General features: G+C 36.2%; 1 protein-coding gene across 1 annotated transcript; it reads left to right on the plus strand.

Moving 5' to 3' along the window:
• Positions 1–153: 153 nt before the first annotated feature.
• LOC128236770 (mucin-like protein) lies at positions 154–9,179 on the plus strand. The gene is made up of 10 exons (XM_052951882.1): positions 154–313; positions 469–636; positions 977–1,126; positions 2,707–2,841; positions 3,826–3,953; positions 4,158–4,496; positions 6,854–7,058; positions 7,327–7,490; positions 7,873–7,985; positions 8,637–9,179. The coding sequence occupies exons 1-10, from the start codon at positions 205–207 to the stop codon at positions 8,830–8,832; spliced, it is 1,707 nt and encodes a 568-aa protein (XP_052807842.1). The 5' UTR covers positions 154–204; the 3' UTR covers positions 8,833–9,179.
• Positions 9,180–24,774: the final 15,595 nt, after the last annotated feature.

Raw genomic sequence — 24,774 nt, forward strand, 5'->3', positions numbered from 1 at the left:
TGTGAGTAAAACATTCGTCTAGGTTTTTTAAGAATAAAAATGTATACAGTATATTGTAAGGGCCACTTGTTTTCTATGAATATTAGTTATGGTGTGTCTCCGTTTTACTTTGTAGATTGTGGTAAGAACATATCGGTGGAAAATGCGGAAAATATTACTTTCCATACCTTAACATTGTATCAAGATAATGCAACCGTCACCTGCATGCAAGGTTACCGTTTGAAGGGTAAAAACCATAACAATTTAACGTCGGAAGTTATTCGATGTGTGGACTCTGGCTTATGGACGTCGCCAAGCGGTTGTGAAAAGAAAGGTAATGATCTATTATGACAAGAAACGATTGTATTAATCAAATGTTTAAACTAATCAAGTCACAAAACTATTAAACATTCAATAATTATATGTATCGCGAAAATTTGCAAATGGTTTGTTAAAAATACTACTTAGTTCAAAAACTGTTCATTCAAGACTGTCGGGACCCACCTATTTCCGGTCACAGTTCGAGGAAATATAATTCTACAGCGTACGAGAGTGAGGCAATTTTTCAGTGTGAAAGCGGATATCACACTGAGCACAACACAACTATAACTTGTACCAGTTCCGGACATTGGGACATGCACGCTCCAAACTGTACAGGTAGGTAGAATATACAAAATTGCTACTAAACCAAATCATTATGAATTCCTCTAAAAATGATCAATGAAATGTACATATCAATCATACCCAACAGTACAAACGCTTAATACCTGTTCATTGCAGTAAATGAATAATTTGCATTATTTCAATACAAAGTAAACATGATATCGTTCATGTAGGCATAATAAATAATATTGACCAATGCAGCGAAAAAGTAGGCTTATCAGAGGATGTTCCTGTCGTATATAATCGCCGAGTTCTATTGTTCGAACTATTGGTTTTGTTTTTTCTTTGACTAGATATATCATTTATCATTATAATGAAAGTCTTGTGATTAAAGATATTGACGAATGTACTACTGGTCAGCACAATTGCCACCGTAACGCCAATTGCACAAACATCATCGGAGGCTTCAAGTGTATTTGCAAGAACGGATATGACGACATGGCCACTTCGAACACGTACGAATCTGCTGGCCGGGACTGCCAAGGTTGTTTTGCTATTTCTGTTTTCTTTGTCTCGCTCATGTGTCTGTAAAATGCACTTTTTTGTATGACTAAATTCAGAATGACATATCACTAGGAGTTTTAAAAGTAAAATACCAAATGCTGGGACCCAACAAATATTGATGTTTGCTCAATCGTCCTTGAAAACCACAATTTTCATTAGCGTTAACAACAATAATAACCACTTACGGACAGTGTTTGCGTGATTGGTTGACTGATATTATCACGTGGTGATATCATTATATTGACAATAGGTCAAAATATCTCCCACTCATGTTAAATTCACGGTGGCTTTGGGGCTAGGTGTCAGTTATTCCTGTATTCACCGACGTGATTTTGCACTGTATTTTTTTATCCAAATTCGATATCATAGATATCGATATCATAGAGTAAAATAGTGATAGAATTAGTATTTTCATATGACTTACCGGGAAATTATTTTTCGGCCAAAACATATGCGGGTTTTCTTATATAAACTAGTGCAGATTAATAGAGAATAAGTTCGTTTCAGTGTAAGATCGTAATATATTCACCGTGTGTGCATCCAACGCTAGATCTCACGAGTGGGGTATATACTTTTAGTGTTCATGAAGTGAACCATATTGCAATCTTATACAGAAACAACATTTTTTCTTATTTTTTTCTTATTATTAAATGCATAAAAAGGATATAAAATGCTGGTCAATTGATGTTGTTTACAGAAATGCGTGCCATATTGTTTCCCAACGTCAAATTATTTCGAAAATGACGTCATTGAATTTGTTTACGAGCCCTTTGCGCGATGACGGTTGATTTTAAATTAAGAGCGGGCTGAAATTTCTAAACAGTGAGATATCAAATAAAAAAATATTTTTATTTAATATTTGAGTAATTCCCCCGTGGATATGAAACAATATTATTCCGAAATGATGCACATTATATTGGGCGTATCTTATTACTTTTTGCTTGAATATTGAAATAAAAGGAAACTTGGATCTAAAAGTGCTTTTTTAACACCATATGCTGACCTCAAACTATTAGAGGTATATTCTGAGAATGCCGTCGTTGAATAAAATCAGAAGGCGTGTGATAAGTCCTTATATGCGTCAGTTAATGTTAGAAAACATGACTCTGCTGAGGCTTAAGCTTTAATTTTGCTTTCCCAATGAAGCAATATTAACATTTATAGATACACGATATTATAAAATGTGTTTAGGTCATGTCTGTCTTGGTTTGCCAATGTAGTTGTCAACTTATCGTTTGTCATACACTGGGATATACAGTTAAAGCTTAGTATCAACAACTCCCGGTTAGAGACCATGTTTATGCGCATGCTCATGTAACAAACATACAACATACGAAACAACATGGGCATTTCACACATGCGTAAAAACTGTCTTTAATAATAAATGTGCATGTAAACGCCTTGGAGGGATCACCAAAAGAAAAATGCACTCGGGGAGGGGAGTGGAGGGCTGAGGGGATGAACCTCGTTTATGATTACTCCCTATCACACTTGTACCAGCATTTATCAATAAATGCAAACTTCCCTGGCATTTTTCTAATTTAAAATTATTTTGCTCAGACCACAACGAGTGTAACGACCCTAAAGGCACGCACTGCAAGTACAGCCGAAACCAGACTCAATGGTGCACGAACCTGGATCCCGGCTATTACTGCAGGTGTAATCCGGGATGGAAGGGAACCAACTGTGACACAAGTAAAGGAATCACTTGCAAATGGCATTTCCACCACTATCGTCATATTTTAAAGCTGCACTCTCAAAGATTAAACGTGTTGACAACTTTTTATTTTTTGTCTTGGAACGAGCCATTTGTTAAAAAATCCAAGAAAACAAGCGATATAAGGCTGCTGACAAAAATTAAATCGCAGATGTTTATATTGCAATTCAAAAATGAATGTTTATTGCAGTTTTCTAAAACCGTTAGTAACGGTTTAAGCCATTAAACGTTAATTTTCGAACGGAAATCTGCGATCTGAGCTTTTGTCAGCAATATTTTATCATTGGTTTGCAGATATTTACTCAAACTTTTGCTCTTTCCAAGACAAAACATAAAAATGTTGTAAAAACCGGTAAATCTGTGAGAGTGAAGCTTTAAGCCTTTTAAAACACTGTATTCATGAATAAAATAAATACTACTAATAATATTTATACTATAATATTAAATAATGTTTCCAATTTTAAAACGACCTCAGATTAATGTGTGGAAACATTTGGCTTGAGGGAGTAATTTTCATATTTAGGTATAAAAAACTTTTACGTAAAACAAAAGGTGACCAATAAGGTATGTTTTGGAATGTTTTCACAGAATTCTAATTTATAAAATTTGAGGTGATAGAAAACGCTGATAGTAATAGAATACGATTAGTGTTCCCCATTATCATTGACTTGTATTTAGTATCAGCGGATCGTCAATCGTACCTATGCTTCATACAAAGCCATGCTATAACTGTACTTGTTTGTCTCTGTAATTTCTCAAAATGTTAATGAGTGCACTGAAAGGAAGCAACCTTGCGGCTACAATGCCACGTGCCGTGACGGTTATGGCACCTACTACTACAAATGTGACAGGAATTTCCCCCAAGGAGATCCATTTGTTTGAAATATATATGTCAGCATGATGCATGCCAGTCGTATTCGATTATCGCTTAATTTGTAAAACACATATGTGTATATGTTTAGAACCTGTCATGTTGGACTTCGAAAAGGCGCCAGAAGTATGTGCCCATGGTGATAACGAAATTTTGGACCCCATAAATATTCCAAATGGGCGTTTTCCATATCTCGGAAAATACTTTGACGTATTCCGGGTACGTATTATAAATAATGCAATCGGTGTTTATCCGTAAGGTGTTTAAGAGTGTCAAAGTATTATCGTCATTCAAAGAAAATCCATTTTGCTATTTTATGTAATGCAATGAGAGCTTTATTGATTACAATTAAGTTTATTTAATAACGTTGTCACTCTATTATTATTTTATTGTCTAAATTGACTATGCGTTTGTATCATAAAGCCGAATTTGAATGGATTCCTTGCCCTGAACTATCCGCCATTGTATGAGCGATACGGTGCCGAGAATTCCACATTGTGGGAGAAATACGTGGACAACCACATTGTAATTGCTCCTCTGTGGACAAACATTGACACGCGCAACATAACGGGCGCCGGACTGTGCGTTCATGTTCTGTCAAACAAGACTTCAGACGCAAAGGACATGAAGCAAATTGAGGATTTAGTACAGCAATACACTAACCGGTCAGACTTCAGCGTAGATGTTGCCATAGCATTGACCTGGAGAAATGCCACCATACACTCACCCTACATGCCGGGATATGAGCTAATTAAACAGCAGGTAAACTATTGCTTGTTAATTGCCGATAAAGCGCTTGTAAGCTTTCTTTTTAAAATAAATTAGATACGTTTGGATTTGTGTCAGAAGGAGCGCTCGAAATCATTCCCGTTATTCGATGTTAATTTTAAGGCAGTGGCAAGTCTTATGTAGACCAAAGAACACTGTTATTGATGTTTTAGGAAAGCAAAAACTACAGGGACAAGTATAAATGCTAAGCTACTAACGAAAACCCTGTTGGAAGGCTATGCTCCATCAAGTGTATGACGTAGAGGTTGTGCGTCATATATTTCATTGACCGTGTCATTGTGATAAGGCATGATTTTATTCCTTTTGCTTAATGCAAAATACCCCTCGGTGTTTCCAGCGAAAATGAATGATTAGTGGGTTGTTGTTTAGTTTTATTGTGCGTGTTGCTAGTGCCATTCGAGTATGTAACAGACGGACAATGCGGCTACCTACTCCATAAATGTCGGTGCTTATAGATCCTTTCAGTTGCAGGCGAATGTGGTAGCGAACAGTCAGTCAGCTTAAATGCTTCTTATATGTCGATGTTTTTGCAGTCTGTCGATGCAGGCGATGGTGGCAACGGACGACCTAAACAAGTACCTACTTTTTATATGTAGGTGTTTTGAAAACCTGTCGATGCAGGCGATTGTGTTAACGGACAGTTTGTGCACGTAATTGCTCCTTATATGTTGATGTTTAATACAGCCTGTCGGTGCAGGCGATTGTCGTAACAAACGAGCTATAAAGTACTTAATTTTTATATGTTGGTGTTTTCAAAACCTGTCGATACAAGCGAATGTGGTAACGGACGGACTGGTCACTTACCTACTCTTTAAATGTCGATGTTTTCAGAACCTGTCAATACAGGCGATTGTGGTAACGGACGGATTTTACAGTTATCTACTCTTTTAATGTTGGTGTTTTCAGAACCTATCGATACAGGCGATTGTAGTAACGGACGGACTGTACACTTACCACTCTTTAAATGTCGGTGTTTTCAGAACCTGTCGAAGCAGGCGGTTGTGGTAACGGACGGACTGTACACTTACCTACTCTTTAAATGTCGGTGTTTTCAGAACCTGTCGAAGCAGGCGGTTGTGGTAAGGGACGGACTGTACACTTACCTACTCTTTAAATGTCGGTGTTTTCAGAACCTGTCGATGCAGGCGATTGTGGTAACGGACGGACTGTACACTAACCTACACTTTTAATGACGGTGTTTTCAGAACCTGTCGATGCAGGCGATTGTGGTAACGGACGGACTGTACACTAATCTACAATTTTTAATGACGGTGTTTTCAGAACCTGTCGAAGCAGGCGATTTTAGTAACGGACGGACTGTACACTTACCTCCTCTTTTAATGTCGATGTTTTCAGAACCTGTCGATGCAGGCGATTTTGGTAACAGACGGACTGTACACATATCTACTCTTTTAATGTTGGTGTTTTCAGAACCTGTCGATGCAGGCGAATGTGGTAACGAACGGACTGTACACTTACCTACACTTTTGATGACGGTGTTTTCAGAACCTGTCGATGCAGGCGATTGTGGTAACGGACGGACTGTACAATAACCTCCCCTTTAATGACGGTGTTTTGAGAACCTGTCGATGCAGGCGATTGTGGTAACGGACGGACTGTACACTAACCTACACTTTTAATGACGATGTTTTCAGAACCTGTCGAAGCAGGCGATTTTAGTAACGGACGGACTGTACACTTGCCTCCTCTTTTAATGTCGATGTTTTCAGAACCTGTCGATGCAGGCGATTTTGGTAACAGACGGACTGTACACATATCTACTCTTTTAATGTTGGTGTTTTCAGAACCTGTCGATGCAGGCGGTTGTGGTAACGCACGGTCTGTACACTTAACTACTCTTTTAATGTCGGTGTTTTCAGAACCTGTCGATGCAGGCGATGGTGGAAACGAACGACCTGAACAAGTACCTACTTTTAATATGTTGGTGTTTTGAGAACCTGTCGATGCAGGCGATTGTGTTAGCGGACGGACTGTACACTTACCTACTTTTTATATGTTGGTGTTTTGAGAACCTGTCGATGCAGGAGATTGTGGTAACGGAAGGACTGCACACTTACCTCCTCCTTTAATGTCGGTGTTTTCAGAACCTGTCGATGCAGGCGATTGTGGTAACGGAAGGACTGTACACTTACCTCCTCCTTTAATGTCGGTGTTTTCAGAACCTGTCGATGCAGGCGATTTTGGTCACGGACGGACTGTACACTTACCTACTCTTTTAATGTCGGTGTTTTCAGAACATGTCGATGCAGGCGATTTTGGTAACGGACGGACTGTACACTTACCTCCTATTTTAATGTCGGTGTTTTCAGAACCTGTCGATGCAGGCGATTGTGGTAACGGACGGTCTGTACACGTACTTGCTGTTTAACTACAATCAAGAGCAGTTCAGTATCAAACCCGACAACTATACGCCAGTTGCCGCTGGATATACCTATCCCGGGAACTTTTCCGGCAAAATTCTAGCCGATCGGAGCAACTTCACGAACCTTAAGAACGGCTCGAATGTCTCCCCAGGTCCGTTGGATTTATCAATACAATGTTAGGTTAAATGGCATGCTTTTACCCAGTATTACATTTTTCTAAGGTATTTTCACAATTGTAGATGACCTCAAATAATTTTGGTACGTGTTTTAATTAGATTTGGTGTGTATTATTATCTTCATTAATTTAATATCTTACACAGTTATTAAAATGTATTGTGTTGATTCCTGTCGTTTATTTCGATACAGCACAAGACGCACATTCGTAAATCATCATACCTTTCTTACTCTTACAATTTAAGCGGTCAAAGGCCGTTGGCTGCACAACGTGACGTACATCACTGACGACATGTGGGACGAGGTGAGATGCCGGAAGTTCCACGAGAACCAAACATTGAAAGAATGGACGCGACAACAGCTTAAAAACTCATATCCTTGTCCTTGTTACGAACAAGATATGAAAGAGGTAACGTAATATTATAAACCAAATAATATATGAAATATAAAAGGTCTCAATAACATTTATTGGAGATGGTCATTTGTCTGGTTAATCATCAGACAAACTTTGTATGATAACTTTTTTGTTTACTCTTTTACTTCGTTCAGTTGTAATATGATAACAGGAAATGTTGTTTTTTTAAATTAACGATCCAAACGAAACGAAATAATTATGTTTTAAGTCAATGGAAACGATATATTGCTGTATTCTAAAATTTAAAGGTTGAATCGTGTGTTAATATGCAAAGCATTTTTACTCGGACCGACTGAAACATATTTCTCATGTCTCATGCTATTTTATTGGCCTTTATAAACGACGTATGTTTGTAATAAATACGTTTATTTTGAAGGACTACGCCTTTAAACAAAATGACAGCCTTTGGTCGAACAGGGACCAGTATACCCACTGTTACGAGTCGTGGTTCTTCAATTCACACGACATCAAACAGCGCTGCTGCTTTAGGTATTTAATCGACTCTGTTACTGGTAGTATTCACAATTACATTGTACACAAGTTTGTACCTTTAAACGTTGGTAACATAAGGATAACTGCAAACTATTGATGAAAACACTTGACATTATTTGAAGTTGAAGATCAGACAAGATCAGAAAAAAATAATATATATATATTGAGTCGGTATAATGTAAATAATTCAACATAAGATGGTGAGAGAAGCTCGAGTGATATTTTAACCGATTATATTCTATATATATTGAATAACAAAACGTATAAAAGCAATGGCAACGTGGATGACGTATGATTATAACGAAGTGATAAATGCATTATATAATTATATTGATGCATGGATAAATGAACGAATTTAAACAGAGGATAAGCACAGCTATGTAGTGCTCAAACTGTTCCATGTTTCAGGGTGTTTACTGTTTCGTCTGTATAATATATCCTATATCAGAACAGTTACAAGAAGGCGGAACATAACCTTGCAGTTATTTAATTTAGCTCTTCCTGTATCGTACAGCACGATAACGTCACCCATATGCGCTGAAACAATCGGGGATAATTTCAATAAATCGGCCTGTTGGTGCACTTTTACTAAACAAATCATAATATGCTGCAAACCGTCGTAACAAGGCATTACCTAACATGTTTCAGATTCGGCGAATTGCGTAAGGAATATCCCTTCGCAATAGGAGCCGAATTCAATAACCCTAATAATTCGATTCTGGAAGCCGGTTTTCGACAGTGCTGCTCAGCGGTAAACAGCCAGCGGTACTGTCACCTTTACTATGACGTCAATCCGCCCGACGACTGTTCAAGTTGGTCCCCCGACGACGAGGGCGTGGTATAACGCGCTGTTCGCAAAGTCATGAAATTTGTTGGACTGTCTAAAGCATAGTCATTCTGAGTACAGACTATATAGTTTGTATGTGTGGACATTTACTTATATGACAAAAGTCATAAATGTTTATAAATATATGTTTAATTTAATCTGATTTGTGTTGTAAATATGTTATAAGATGTTAAAAATATAGTTATTTGTTTTTTTGTTGACAATTACAGCGATTCCAAAAGCCCATTATGTTTGGCAAATGCTGAAAACAAATAACTTTTATCTCTCTTTAAAATATAAAGCTTGTGGTACTTGCAAATTCGACTATGTTTGTATATTGCTGTTGGAAAAATACGTATGCTTTTTCATTGGATTTCTTAAATTATGCTTTTTTTAAAGTTTGATTCGTAAATAAATGTAATTTATGTTTAAAAAAATGAAATTAAAACGTATTTTATTTTGTTTCATGCGGTATCTGCACATCAAACAACGACACGAAATTTAAATATTTTGGTATTAAGGGTATATAAGGGCTATTAAAGAGAATATTGTCCCGTCTACCAGAATATATGAAGGTCGGACATTAGTATATAAACGTAAGAGTCTTTTACATCTATATGTGGTCGTATTGAGCAGGGATGATAACCCTAAGGATTAGTGGAATTAAAATGTGATCAGCTTAGCAGTGTAAATTTTATTCATCCTATAATAGAATACTACCTAAAATGCGGTTCAGAGTATTCCTTTTAGAAAACGAACAAACAAAAAAACTGTACCTTTTATAATAGACAAAGTTATTCGACTGTTTTTTGATTGAACCGTAATAAAGATTCGCCCGCGATATAAGCGTATAATATGCTTATGAAATGCATACTCCGGAAAAGAAAAAAGCCACAGCTAGTTTTTGATAGCAGATATATTCATACGACGTTTAGATTGATTAAAATAGAAATAACTGCATTGTCCTGTTCACAGCCTTATTGCGACATATTACATTTTAATGTTTGGTTTAACTGAGCAGCATTCCACGAGTCTATCAATATGTATCAGAAAAGACAGATGTTCCCAATGAGTGTTTACAATTGTTACCAAGCCAAATAAAAGTATACCGTTCTGAACTTAGCTGAAATGCCCGTGCAACAAACTCAAGATCTCTCAATTTATTTCTTCAATTATTTGATATCTACATTCGTCTTGAAATTGCAGTCACTTGCAGCTCATGTTTTCTTATGGTATTTAAATGCACAGATTATTTGGGATTTTGTTTTGTTTTAAGCATTGTACTCAAATGAGTTAAACATAATAATGCATTAAAACTACTCGTTTCAATATGCATCTATCAAGTGTAAATCTAAATTGTACCCCGTTATTGTCATGATGCCAAACGGTATGGTCAAGCCACAATAAAGCCAACAAAAAATCTCGATTTGCGCTAACGAAACATTTTGACAACAGCAGATACATTTGGTCACAACGAACTATACATTACATAAATTATATATATTAAAAACCATACTTTTCTACAGTTTCAAAAAACTAAAACAGATTTTTATATTTTCATTGTAATTTCCATAAACAAAAATACGGAATTTAATAATCAATTATTTCGTATTTGACACGATACGGGGTCATTTGAAGTACTAATACTAGATTTTGACGACAATATATGCCAAAATTGGCCCAATATCGACCAAAGTTGGCCGATATGAGTTTCAGCCGTTTTGATTGGCTAAAAAACTCGCCAAATACTGGATTAGGGAAATGGACCATTTCATTGGCTGTTGAAACTCGTTCTTACATGAGAAATATGCTGGAAATTATTTTTAAGACCGCGATTTTGTTTTCCGTGTTACCGATTGTTTTGGAAATTGTGTGCCTCATTTAAAACATATTTTGAATTACTAACCTATTTAATGCTTCAACGACTTTGTGCGGTGTAATATTACAGTTGTATTAAACCTTTAGGTGCACTTTACGATAATTATCGTTTTAAAAACCGACAAAATGGCCCGAAGGAAAGGTACAAAATTTGAACTTTTGGCAAACAATTTTCGAAATAAAAAACGAAAAGACATGCTTCCTTAAACTGTAAAGTGCTTTATTCATAAGTATGTGCAATGTCACTAAAAGGGTTCATGAGATGGATGTCAAAATTAGCAAAGCCAATCATAGAAAAGCTTACGCCATGAATGTATAATAGATAGATAAGCTTCAATATAAAAACGTAAGGTAAGGTTTTTACCAAAATGTCGTACCATAAAAGTTAATAATAAATACTTATAAATTAGCTGATTTAATATTGGCCGAGTTATTTGCCCTCAGTCAGCAGTATTTTCCGTCGATCTTCGGGACTAATACAGCTAACCTGGGATAAATAATTGGGCCAATATGAAATCACCTAATTAAAACATAATAATATCACCTCCAAAACTGAGTATGGCACAGGGATGCTTCTGAATATGCATGAGGTTATCATGGATTTGTAAAAATAAGATCGAATTTTATACGCAACTTGTAATTTACTAAACCGGTAATACAATAGCAAATTTTGAAATTATGCACTTGTATGTATCTGTTTATTCTTAGTGATTAAACAAAAAACAACGATTGATTAAAAATCCGTTAAAGGTATATAAAAAATCATCAAACGTTTCGGGAAGCCGAAGCAGTTTCATGTGACGTTGTAACATTGTGTTTGTCTTTCAGCTGCTCTTTCCTTCTCTATACACTTGTGTTTTACATCATCTTGTTTAAGACCTTAAGTAATCACTATAAAAATAACAGCTAAACATTGCAAATGTTTGCTCTTATTGTAACATGTATCCTAGTATAGCATGATAATATTATAGTAATGTCTCTAGCAGTCATAAGATTTATGTCATTTTCCCAGTAACTTTACATATAAGATAATTCATTAGCATGTTTTGTTCAACCACTTCTTACCCTTTACTCGTTTCCATTTATCTCAAACAACTTCTTCTTCTTTATTCCTTCATCTAAAGTAATTACTAAGTTAGCTAATACTAAAACCTCCTGTTTTGTTTTAATTCAATTCATTTGTCGTTTTCCCATGGAGTGTCGCATTTAAACATCATCTGTCATGATGTTAAAGTTTAAATTCCATCATTCTGTTGTTTAATCTTTATTATCTTTCTTTTTGATCCATGGTCTCGCAATTTATCTACAGAATTGATGTAAGTGGTTATCATTGATTAAGTGTATCATTGTTTAGCTACTGCTGCCTTTGAAATGTTATCAATATCAAAAACGATATGTGACTTGTTAAAGAATTAATATCGAAAAGGGTAGATTTATCTGTGAGGTTTATCTGTTCACTAAGTACCTCAGACCCTTAACAATATCAATATGTTGATACGCCCTCTTAAGATTATGTCAAATACCTGGTTTGAAAAAGATAATATTTCTATTATCTTAAACAAGTACCAATATGAATGTATATATATGCCTATAATCTAGTACGAATTATTTTTTCTGGTATTTACATGTGCCAAAGTAAATCACAATTATAGGTGTTCGTTTAAATTATCTCCACTTAAATATATATTTATTCACGTACAAAATCCCGCGTTTTCGACAGCAGACCTGTTGCTCTTTAAACCCAACTTTTCTAGGTAATGTTTTAAAATGCAATGTTTAACCATTTTATAAAGCATTTATTATATATGAGTCTCCAGAAACCTCTCGCCATTTTTAAACATGCTCTGCCGACAATCTCATTATCATGACTTTCACTTCATCGCATTATGGTGTGTGCGTCATGTTGTTACGTCGGGAAGTGAGTATTTCCATCAACAGCAGACAATAGAATTTGGCTACCCCTTCAGCTCCAACGAGTTGTGACGTTTCTACGCTCCATAAAAACCAATACTCATCTTATTAAAATATGATTAGTCTGATCACCATGGCATCTCCCCTAATCCGCCTTGTTTTTTTTCCGGGCGACCTTTGTTTCCGACATCATGATGTACTCGTCGTCCTTTTAGTCCCCTGCAAATAAATTTGACCTTTTTCCGAGCTCTATTGAGTCCACCAGCAAAATCAGTTTGTGACCATGAGATAACATCTCAGTAGCTAAGGAAATCAAATGTTAATCAAAAGTCTGCGAAATAATTAGTTTTGTATAATCTTACATTATGCCGTTTGTAAACAAAAAGATGTGTTTAATAAGAGTTGAACTCTTGATTTCTAAATATTATTCGTTTTAATAACACTGTTTATCAGCATAACGCGTTGAAATCGGTATTTTTCCATTGAACCATTGAATTGTTGCAAATTGATATTTAAGACTTAATATTTCTTGTACAGCAGGCCAGGAAGAAATGACCATCGCTGACTAAAACCCGACAAACAACGTCGCTTTTTCACGCTAAACGACACAAAACTGACCGCTATACGGTGTAACGCTGAGATTTATATTTAACATGTAGAAGCATTCCTTGGACAGTTTAAACAAATCAGCCACTAAATCAAAGCCTTGTTTCCTTACCAAAGACCATAGGGTTTGCCCCCAATATGCTTTTAGTCGTGTGTTGTATTACTCTAAGATTGATTGGGTTGTAGTTATTGTCCTTTTCAAACGTCGACAACAACTAGATATCTCATGCGAGTGTCAGATGATTTCTTTTTACCGGCGACAATTTGTCAATGCCCTTGTTTTTCGGATGGCCGACTTTTTCATTATTTTATCTTGTGAGATATGTTCGAGAGAAATAGTGGATATTTGTTTCGCTTTAAGATCGAACTTTATTTCACAGAGTGGTCACAGAAAGCAATATGTGCACGAGTGTTGCAGCTACATACGTTAATCACCTAACCACAAAATAAACATTATGTCTTGACGTGACGTTAATACTGCACTAGGCACAGTGAAAGCAACGTTAGGTCTGTTTAGCCATTCGGGGACCGAAATCAATAAGAACATAACAGCAGTAAATTAAAATTTATATTTTTAACCAAAGCAGTAAAGAAAAGTGCATAATAAAACACTTGTGTGTACATAAAGATGGTATGTTTCAGTAACAATACCAATTACTGCATAGTCATATGATCATGTCTAAAAATATGGTATGCCATTTTCATGTATAAATGTGGAAGACAATGAAAACATTGCCCGATATCGAGTTAAGAGAAAATACGAACATCGCACACTTCAATTTGGTATAAACGTCAGTTTATCTGTTAGTTCTATATTGATTTCCATATAATCAAATAGCTCGGGATTTGTTTATTTAGTTGATAAGAAAGTTTGAAACAATTTGTATTTTACAAACGTCGATTTATTTTAGAAGATTATGCCGAACTTGTTAATGCATGCGAGATATATATAATTTTGTTTGTTGAAAAGGATTGAAAATTACAATGGATGCATTAATTCAGTACCTGGTACTGCTAATATTGACTTCAACGTTTGCTTTTTCATCGTGTAAGTAACACTACACTTAAGGGACTATGTTACAATTGTGTTGTTTTTAAATTCGAATTGTAACTTCTTGAATGATTTCTTTTATGTTATTTCACATAAATATTTTTATCTACATATCACCACTGTACCATCAATGGTGAGTAGCCTAGGAGAGATATATAACCATTACTGGACAGGGGCGTAGCCAGGCTTTACTGAATGTTACGTACGAAAGGGGGAGGGTGTGGGAGGGGGAATATTCCTGTAGCCGTAACGGGGTTCGGGGGGGAACCACCCAGGGAAAAATGGAAAATTGAACTAACAGGTTGAGCACTGATGTGTATTTGGAGGGATTTATAGGTTCGAGGCCGCCGACTTTGTAGTTACTAAGTGATTGATTTAGGCTCAGTAAGCTATCTAGCACAGAGAAACTATAGCTGATCTTCCCTTTATTCTGATATATATATATTTAGTTTAGCTCTCGACTTTGACTCCATTTTTGGCCAACATTTTCAACTCAAACTGTTGCAACGCCAAGTAAGCATCTAATATACATGTAATTAATAGCATAACAAGTATAGTATGTTTTTTGCATTTTTCCCAAAGATTTTCCAAACTACTTTCACAATTTAAGAGGAATTGTTCCGAAACGTTATGCACATTGGTACCATAAAATGTATTCTAGCACACCGGATAGGCATTTCCGGTAAATTCAGCCGTGCTGGAAAACTCCATCTGGCATCCCCCCATGCCAGATGAGTCACGCGCTGTGACGTAATACTTTCAATTTCTTTTATTAAACACTTAATGTAACCATAGTTATGAGATTTCAATTGATAAGTTCCATTAACATTAACTTTAAAAAATATTCCTTAAAAACAAAACAAAATAACCCTTAAAAGACGTGATAGCGAAGGAACTTATTGACGTATGCAATGAATACAACTTACTGCGCGTCATGACGTCCGTAAACACCATCGCACGCGCTTTTTGGTGAAATGTACAAAACGCGCTTTCTTATGTATTTTCTTCACATAAAAATGTAATTTAAGGTATGCTAGAAAAAATATCTATCATGTGCGTCCGTTCTGGATAGAAAAATCCGACCCTCGGGCACGCTGCGTAGCCGGTAACTCGGCAAGCCTCGTTACCTGGCAACGAAGGTGCCCTCGGGTCGGATTTTTCTATCCGGAACGGGAACACATGACAGATATTATTATTACTATTGCTTGGCATGTGTGTTATGAATAACGACATATTCGTCTTAAGAGTGCCAAACCTGCAACTTCTTAGGTTATAAGGACTATTTTTCTATATTAAAACTAAGATATCACTTCCACGATTAAAAATGGTTTGTTAAGATACATGATATACGATTGAAGTGGTTGTAAAACACGACGTGCACGAGTACTTGTTGTAAAACACGACGTGCACGAGTACTTGTGGGTGAAACTACACGTACACGTAAAAGTTGCAGAGGGGTTTAGAACTCGTAAGCGATTTGTTTTCTCTAAATTTGTACTTGTGTGCTCGTTGATACTCGCATAAAACACTCCCCTCGGGTATCGTACATGCCAATATTAAAAATAACAATGTGCACATACCTTGATGACGTAATTCACAAAATGAGTTCATATATACACGTAATCGAATAAGTACTAGTGTACCTGACACATTTGGCTTAAGCAATTTAATTTACGAAAGCCCGATAAACATAGTTTTAGAATTATCAATTTGATTTACTGCGGTCGATACAAGTTGATATATAAATCAAGACCTAATACAGAGGGAAGCATTGAAATCGCGGTTTTGTCACTCTTCCAAGCTGCATAGCTTGAGGTTACGATAATTTTTTATTATAGTGAATAAGTTGAAGGTGTATAGTCCCAAGTGATTTGATTGGTATATAAGAGAGAATAAAGATAAATGGCTGAAAGGAAAGACACAAGAGATAAGTAGACAGTTCAAGTCAATGGTAAAATCGGTTCTGTGTAATGAATAGAAAGGAAATTAGATTTTTTTGTTTTGATCCAAACAATAATAGTTGAAGGGACAAAGGCCTAATATTTGATAACTTTTACAATACGATATATCTTTAAAGTGCTAGGTATCCTTAATTACTCAACAATTATTATGCTTATTAATATTTCCGCAATGCATACGCAGCCATGTATGGACGACACTGAATTAGCAAGTACCCTCAAAATAGAAATGAGGACTTGTTTAGGTTATACTTGCAAGAATGTCAGAAATGTAGAGACATTATATAAATATCATATGGCAGCATGTGTGACATTGATATTGTCAACCCGAAAGCAGAATGTCACCCGAGGCGTACGAAATATATACCGAACATAATTAAGCACATTAAAAAGTTTTAAAATGTTTTTCTTTCATTAAATACAACAAGTTTACCAAGGTAAAAAAAAGATAATAAAACAATTATATCTAGAACAAATTTCAACCGTTAATGCATACATTGAATAGTGATGTAACTACTGCATGTGTATAAGGAAGGCAATCACGTCATGATCTAGCTAAGATATTGAATCAGTTATTTGCCCTTATATGACATTCAAAATGACACTGCGGTCACATGAACTGATAGTGAATTTTCGCTTGGTCACGTGTCAAAATGTTGCAAATGTTTCTGACAGTCAAAATATCTCCTTTTCGGGAAATGGGATTTTACCATTGTAGACAAAAGTGAGGTATAATAGATAATTGTTATCATAGGCTCAAACATCTTAGAGTTCAGTGCCGTTGAATTGAAGTTTTACACTTAAGGCTATATGGGAGTTTCGGGCCCGCAAACTACTTCCACCGCTTAAACGGGAAGGAAAGGAAGAGGGTCTGTCACTTTCATAATGTGTTCTATTGAATGACATACCTTTCTTCATCAACAACTTGTTCATATCTGTAATTCCCTTAAACGTATCCCACTTCTATACACTACAAATGTTGCTAAAGGAGAGTTAAAATAGTGAAATACTTTAACACTTATATTAATGATTTAGTGCACTAGTGTCTAACGTGTTTTTTTTAATAATATAGTACAAGAAAGACCATTGATGCAAAGCATCAAAGGGCGCCGTTTAATAGTTAATGCATTTGTTATATGTTTAAAAACAATGAATAGTTACGGTCAACGAGCATTTAATAACGCAAACAAGCTTTTCGAAGTATAAGATGAATGAAGTTCCCGCGAAAACATTATGTCACATTAGAGCAATACCCAGCGTACATCAACCACATCAAGGGCCTCCACAACAGCATCAACAACACGTAGTTCCTACAACACAACATCAAGCACACCATGTCCCTCAAACACCATATCAACCAAACCTAGTCCCTTTAACAGAACATCAACCACAACTAGTCCCTCCTCAACACCATCTACCACCTCTAGTCCCTCCACCACCCCATAAACAACACATTGTCACTCCAACACCACATCAACAACAGCTAGTCACTCAAAACCCACATCAACCATACCTTGTCCTTACAACACAACATCAACCACACCTAGTCGCTCCACCGCCACATCAACCACAGCTAGTCGCTCCAATACCACATCAACAACACCTAGTCGCTTAAACACCAACTCAACCACAACAAGTCCATCCAACACTACATCAACCACACCTAGTCCCTCCACCACCATATCAACCACACCTTGACCCACAAACACCATATCAACCACACCTAGTCCCTCCAACACCACATCAACCACACCTTGTCCCTCCAACACAACATCAACAACACCTAGTCGCTCAAACACCAACTCAACCACACCAAGTCCATCCAACACTACATCAATTACACCTAGTCCCTCCACCACCATATCAACCACACCTTGACCCTCAAACACCACACCAACCACACCTAATCCCTCCAACACCACATCAACCACACCTTGTCCCTCCAACACAACATCAACCACACCTAGTCCCTCCAACACCACATCAACCACACCTTGTCCCTCCAACACCACATCAACCACACCTTGTCCCTCACACACCACATCAACCACACCTAGTCCCTCAAACACCACATCAACCACACCTTGTCCCTCCAACACAACACCAAACACACCTAGTCCCTCATCACCACATCAACCACACCTAGTCCCTCCAACACAACATCAACCACACTTACACCCTCAAACACCTCATCAACAACACCTAGTCTCTTCAACACCACATCAACCACACCTAGTCCCTCCAACACAACATCAACCACACCTAGTCCCTCCAACACAACATCAACCACACATACACCCTCCAACACCACATCAACCACACCTTGTCCCTCCAACACAACATCAACCACACCTACACCCTCCAACACCTCATCAACCACACCTAGTCCCTCTAACACAACATCAACCACACCTACAGCCTTCAACACCACATCAACCACACCTAGTCCCTCCACCACCATATCAACCACACCTTGACCCACAAACACCATATCAACCACACCTAGTCCCTCCAACACCACATCAACCACACCTTGTCCCTCCAACACAACATCAACAACACCTAGTCGCTCAAACACCAACTCAACCACACCAAGTCCATCCAACACTACATCAATTACACCTAGTCCCTCCACCACCATATCAACCACACCTTGACCCTCAAACACCACACCAACCACACCTAATCCCTCCAACACCACATCAACCACACCTTGTCCCTCCAACACAACATCAACCACACCTAGTCCCTCCAACACCACATCAACCACACCTTGTCCCTCCAACACCACATCAACCACACCTTGTCCCTCACACACCACATCAACCACACCTAGTCCCTCAAACACCACATCAACCACACCTTGTCCCTCCAACACAACACCAAACACACCTAGTCCCTCCAACACCACATCAACCACACCTAGTCCCTCCAACACAACATCAACCACACTTACACCCTCAAACACCTCATCAACAACACCTAGTCTCTTCAACACCACATCAACCACACCTAGTCCCTCCAACACAACATCAACCACACCTAGTCCCTCCAACACAACATTAACCACACATACACCCTCCAACACCACATCAACCACACCTTGTCCCTCCAACACAACATCAACCACACCTACACCCTCCAACACCTCATCAACCACACCTAGTCCCTCTAACACAACATCAACCACACCTACAGCCTTCAACACCACATCAACCACACCTAGTCCCTCCACGACGACATCAACCACACCTAGTCCCTCTCTGTCACAGCAGTTTGGATTTGAGCAATGTTTCGAGCAAAATATTAGCTTTCAATAACCTGTATTTGGAATTTTCAGATTATAAGCTTTCGGATTCCGATTAGACAAATATTAGGAAAGCTTAAATATACCTTTTTACTTCTAATATAACCTTTAAACTATTTCTGATTATGCCGGCAGTTGCCCTTTTTTCCAGGCTGATGAGGATATCATGTATTTTAATGAACGGTTCGTACGCGACGAATTTCAAGTTATGTTTTTGGAATTAGATGCTGAGTTTAGTATATCAGAGATAAATCAAGGTATTAAACAATTAAAACTCAGCAAAAGTGCTGGTCCAGATAATTATATAAATGAATATTTTATAAATGGAAACACCGTGTTAAACCCTTTTTTACACTCATTATTTAATGTTATTTTCAAAACTGGTTATTTTCCAGCAACATGGTATGACGGTTATATAGTGCCACTCCATAAGAAATGATCTATTCATAACCCGGAAAACTACAGGGGTATTACTTTATTGAGTGTATTGGGGAAACTTTTTACCCGCATTTTTAATAACAGATTTACATTATGGGCTGAAATTACAATGTTTACATCGAGGCTCAGGCCGGTTTTCGCAGTGGAATGGGCACTACTGATAATATATTCGCCCTACATGGTATAATAACACATATGATTAATCAGGGTAAAAAATTGTATTGTAGTTTCATAGATTTTAGCAAAGCTTTTGATTATGTTGAACGCAATAGTCTTTGATCTAAACTGATAAAACTTGGTATTCGCGGTAAAATGATGACAATTCTTAGTATGTACTCAAGTGTTAAATCTCGTGTTTGGTTCAACAACAAGTTAAGCGAAGATTTTTCTTGATTTTTAGGCATTCGTCAAGGTGAATCGTTGTTTCCTTTTGTTTTCAATATTTCTCAATGATATTGAAGAGCATCTAGTACTGACTGGTTTCAATGGTGTCGAGATGTACATGACAAAAATGTTTATCTTTTTATACGCTGACGACATTGTTGTTTTTTTCTGATTCGCCGGAAGGCTTGCAAAACGGTTAAGATAATTTATATGAGTATTTTCATAGATGGAAACTCAAAATAAATGTCCAGAAAACCAAAATAATTGTTTTCAGAAAGGGTGGCATTTTGCCAAGAAATCTACAGTTTTCCTTCAATGGGGAAATTATTGATACAGTCAGGTCTCTGTCTTATTTAGGTGTGGTCATTTCCTCTGGTGGTTCTTTTAGTAAAACAGAAGTAACTCTAGCTGGCAAAGCACAAAAAGCTATTTTTAAACTTAATAAATATTTATACAATTTTCCTAACGTTAGCGTGAAACACCGACTCGACCTTTTTGACAAGCTGATTTTACCTATCTTGAATTACTCAAGTGAAGTTTGGGGTTTTCATAAGGCAAATACTATCGAACGTATTTATACACAGTATTATAAACGCATTCTCCAGGTAAAACGCTTTTCACAGAATGATTTTGTTTACGGTGTACTCGGTAGATTTGATTTAGCCTACAATAAATATATTAGAATTGTAAAGTACTGGCTAAAGATTCTAACAATTGACGACTTGAAGTATTGTGAAATTATCTACGAATTTTTAAAAACTGATGCTGATTTGCTTCCAAATAAGGTATCGTTTCAACATTTATTGTCATCATTAGGATTTTATGAAGTTTGACTAGCTCAGGGTGTTGGTAATGCAAATGTTTTTGTAAGTATTTTTAAACAACGTTTGTGTGATACAAATGTACAAAACTGGAACGCGAGAATTGAAAACTCACGCAGCACTTTCTTTAAATCCATTGTTTCTTTTGGCTTTCAGTATTATTTAAAATGTAACGTATGTAATAATTTAACTATAGCAATGTCTAGGTTACTTCTTTCATCTCATAATCTGTCCATTAAAACAGGTCGATGGCATCGTCCAAACTGAATCCCACGTCAGGACAGAAAGTGTATTACATGCAATAAATTGGAAGACGAATATCACTTTGTGATAGAATGTAATTTATATACCGAACTCCGTAAAAGATACATTCCAAAATATAAATGGTCCAATCACAGTATGTATAAACTGAAACAACTCTTCGAAAGTACTAATATTTCTAAACTCAGAAAGTTATGCACATACGTAGATAAGGCTTTTAAATTTAGAAAAAGTTTACAAAGATAAACAACATTTTTTATTCAAATGTTTTGTTATAATATGTTGCCTTACGTTCTTTTTATGTATTGGTAAATTTATTCTTTTATTTGTATGTATTGAAGATCGATATTTTTGTCTATGAAATGTGTAAATGTATATTGTGTAAAAAGTTCACTTTTCTTAGATTTCTATGTTGCACTATGTTTACACTGTATGTAGTTATATAGGTATATGAACACCTTCTCCGTATATGATGTCGACTTGCACCTTTAAGTATTACGTTGTCTCTAATCATGTCCTTCGTTACCTGTAAAATCTTTCGTAAAATTTAAGCTATCCTTACGTGCTCCACTTGCTATGTCATATGTAAATGTTAAATCGTGTATTTTGTTTTTCTCACGGGCCATGTTGCTTTTTGAACATGTATTCAAAATAAACTCTAAACTGTATTCCAATTATGGTAGTAATTATATATCTTCATAAACCGCCTTCAGTTGGATGAACGCTGACATTAAATTAAAAATCCAACAGCAAAAAACGGCTTTTAAAATAGCTCAAAAAGTCCGATATTTTGGACAAGGGTCCGCAGCTTGCGAAATGAAGTAGTTGCTTTCGCTCGTAGTTTTAGATCGCTTAACTGTGATAAACTTTTTTCAAAACTCGAACCAAGTGAGCTCAGTTCCACTTGATGGTAAACTTTTACTGAATACTGAGTGCATTCAGTCAAAATAAGCTGTGAGCTTTTTACACAATCGAGCTAAGATAAATTGATTTATCCTGTCACTTGCATACAAATCGGCCCAATAAAAGGTGCCGTGTAAACTTTAGTTTCATAGGATAGTAGAACACGTGATGTTTATCTACAGTCAAGTGGTCATGTGACCGCGAAAACGAACTTCTTTTCTATATTCTGCAATGTCAGAGGAAAAGCCCGAATACTGTTTCAGTATCTTATCAATAGACCGCCACCAATCGAACACAACAATCACTCGCCCATAAACTCCCACCAGTCTACATAATAATGACACTGACAAAACAATCCACCTGAAAATCTACATGTGATTTGAAAATCTTACCCCACCCGCAAAGGCTGGAAACTGTGAAACAGCATTCAACGATACTCGTCGATAGTGTATTCCCTTTCTGTGGTGTATGACAAAATCTCACTTACAACAGAAATGAATGATCTCTTTGTCGGTGCAGTTCTGAACATACAACACTATCAACATGAATTAAATCCATTTAACATGTGGCGTTGTTTGTAAACACTCATGATCTTAAATATGACCTGTGTACTGTACTCTGTGACTTGCGTAATTAATGTTACATCCCCAGATAATGTTTGGAGGCCGATCCATGTTTATGCACTTTCAAAGATTTTTATGGGTTGAATTAATATTGACGTATCAAAATGCAATTACTTTGAATATACAGTTTTGAGAACTATTTTTGTTGTTTGTTTTTTTTTTTTTGGGGGGGGGGGGGATTTAAACATGGATACCGAGTGTGATGACGTCAACAGGGAAAACAGTTGCCCCCATTATGTTGAAAGGTAATTAATTAATAAAATAAAGTAACAGGATAAATAGAATACTAGGTAAGTGACGTGGATGGAGAAAGTTTATCTGACTCGGCTACGGATTTTATCCTCCGCCTTGCCAGATAAACTTCCTACATCCACGGCACTAACCTAGTATTCTCTATATACATTCACAAATATACTTTTAAATTGTAACACATCATTGTTTTGATTTTATACACATATATCATGGATTTGATTGTAAAAAAAGTCTTACTTGAATGCAATTTATTGTTCTGCTTTTAAATATCGTCCGAAGATATAAACAAATCGCAACCACCGAATGACATTTCGAACGGTATTTACAGACCCAAGAAAGTTGCAAACAGGGGTTTCGAATTCTGGGAATAAGAAAACATAATTTTAGAAATAAGCGGGTTATGTATTTTATCAACATTTGCGACCGCATACAGATTTTCACCAAGCTCGATTTATATTTATTCATTTTGACTTGTAAAATGATCCATTTAAATGCATAAAGTGAGAAAACAAAGCCAGCAAGATCTCTGTCTTTCAAAGAAGAATTCAATATATTTCATTGAAAAGTAAGCGACCAAAGGTGCTCGTCACATTGCCTGGATACAGTAATACACTATTTAAAAAAATATATTTATTTTTATTTATTTTTTTGATTATTTATTTTGGTCAAAATAGTGAATACGTGTCATTTAAAAAAATATTCCACAATTTTTCATGAAAGAAAATTAGTATAATATATAAATAAATATAAGGTAAACATGTGCAAAAAATCATCAATTCCAAACGGACCTAATCAATAGAGCATAGGCCACTCCTTTTTTATTTTTTGGTTTACAAGAATTTTTGGAAATAATGTCCAATGGGTGGTCGAAAAAAAAAAAAAAGGAAAAAAGTCACAAAACATACTCTTAAAGGGTGAAAATCAGAAAACAACATAAAAACAGTGAAAATTTATATCATTTATTTGTCATTTTAAATTCTTAAACTGCTATTAATGCATGTTTTAATACACTCAAAATTTCAAAGTCCTTATTAAACACACAGTTTAAATCTTACATACTGTGCATATAAAACATCAATGATATTGACTATAAAACATGTTTACATGTATAAACTACACTTTTAATCAAAGATATATTCAATATCACTCAGCAAGATATTTGTTTAGCTTTAAGGGTATGCTAAAGCAAAAGTGAATGCAGAACACTTAAAAACTTACCAATATTAAATTGAAAAAAGAGGAGGCGAATTTTACGCATTAAAATACACAAAAATCGCACTGTATTAAAACAATACATAACATTTTTAAACATTGCTTAAGTTATTTTAATATTGGAAAATGTCAATTAAGTGAAATAATTACCAATTTTGTAAATAAGGAGGTAACATTTTATAAAGACATTTGAGCTATAATATTGCGAAAACAATTCCTGAAAAACTAAAAACCAAACTAGACCTAGATTTGAGTATATATAACCTTTACCATGAGGGGTCCTAGTTGTGTGTAACCCGATCCATGCTAAGTCCGGATATTTTCGGACCGGGATATTTACCAAGGGATGTTCACC

The sequence above is a fragment of the Mya arenaria genome, chromosome 6, assembly GCF_026914265.1.
Source record: "Mya arenaria isolate MELC-2E11 chromosome 6, ASM2691426v1".
Classification (NCBI taxonomy): Eukaryota; Metazoa; Mollusca; class Bivalvia; order Myida; family Myidae; genus Mya; species Mya arenaria.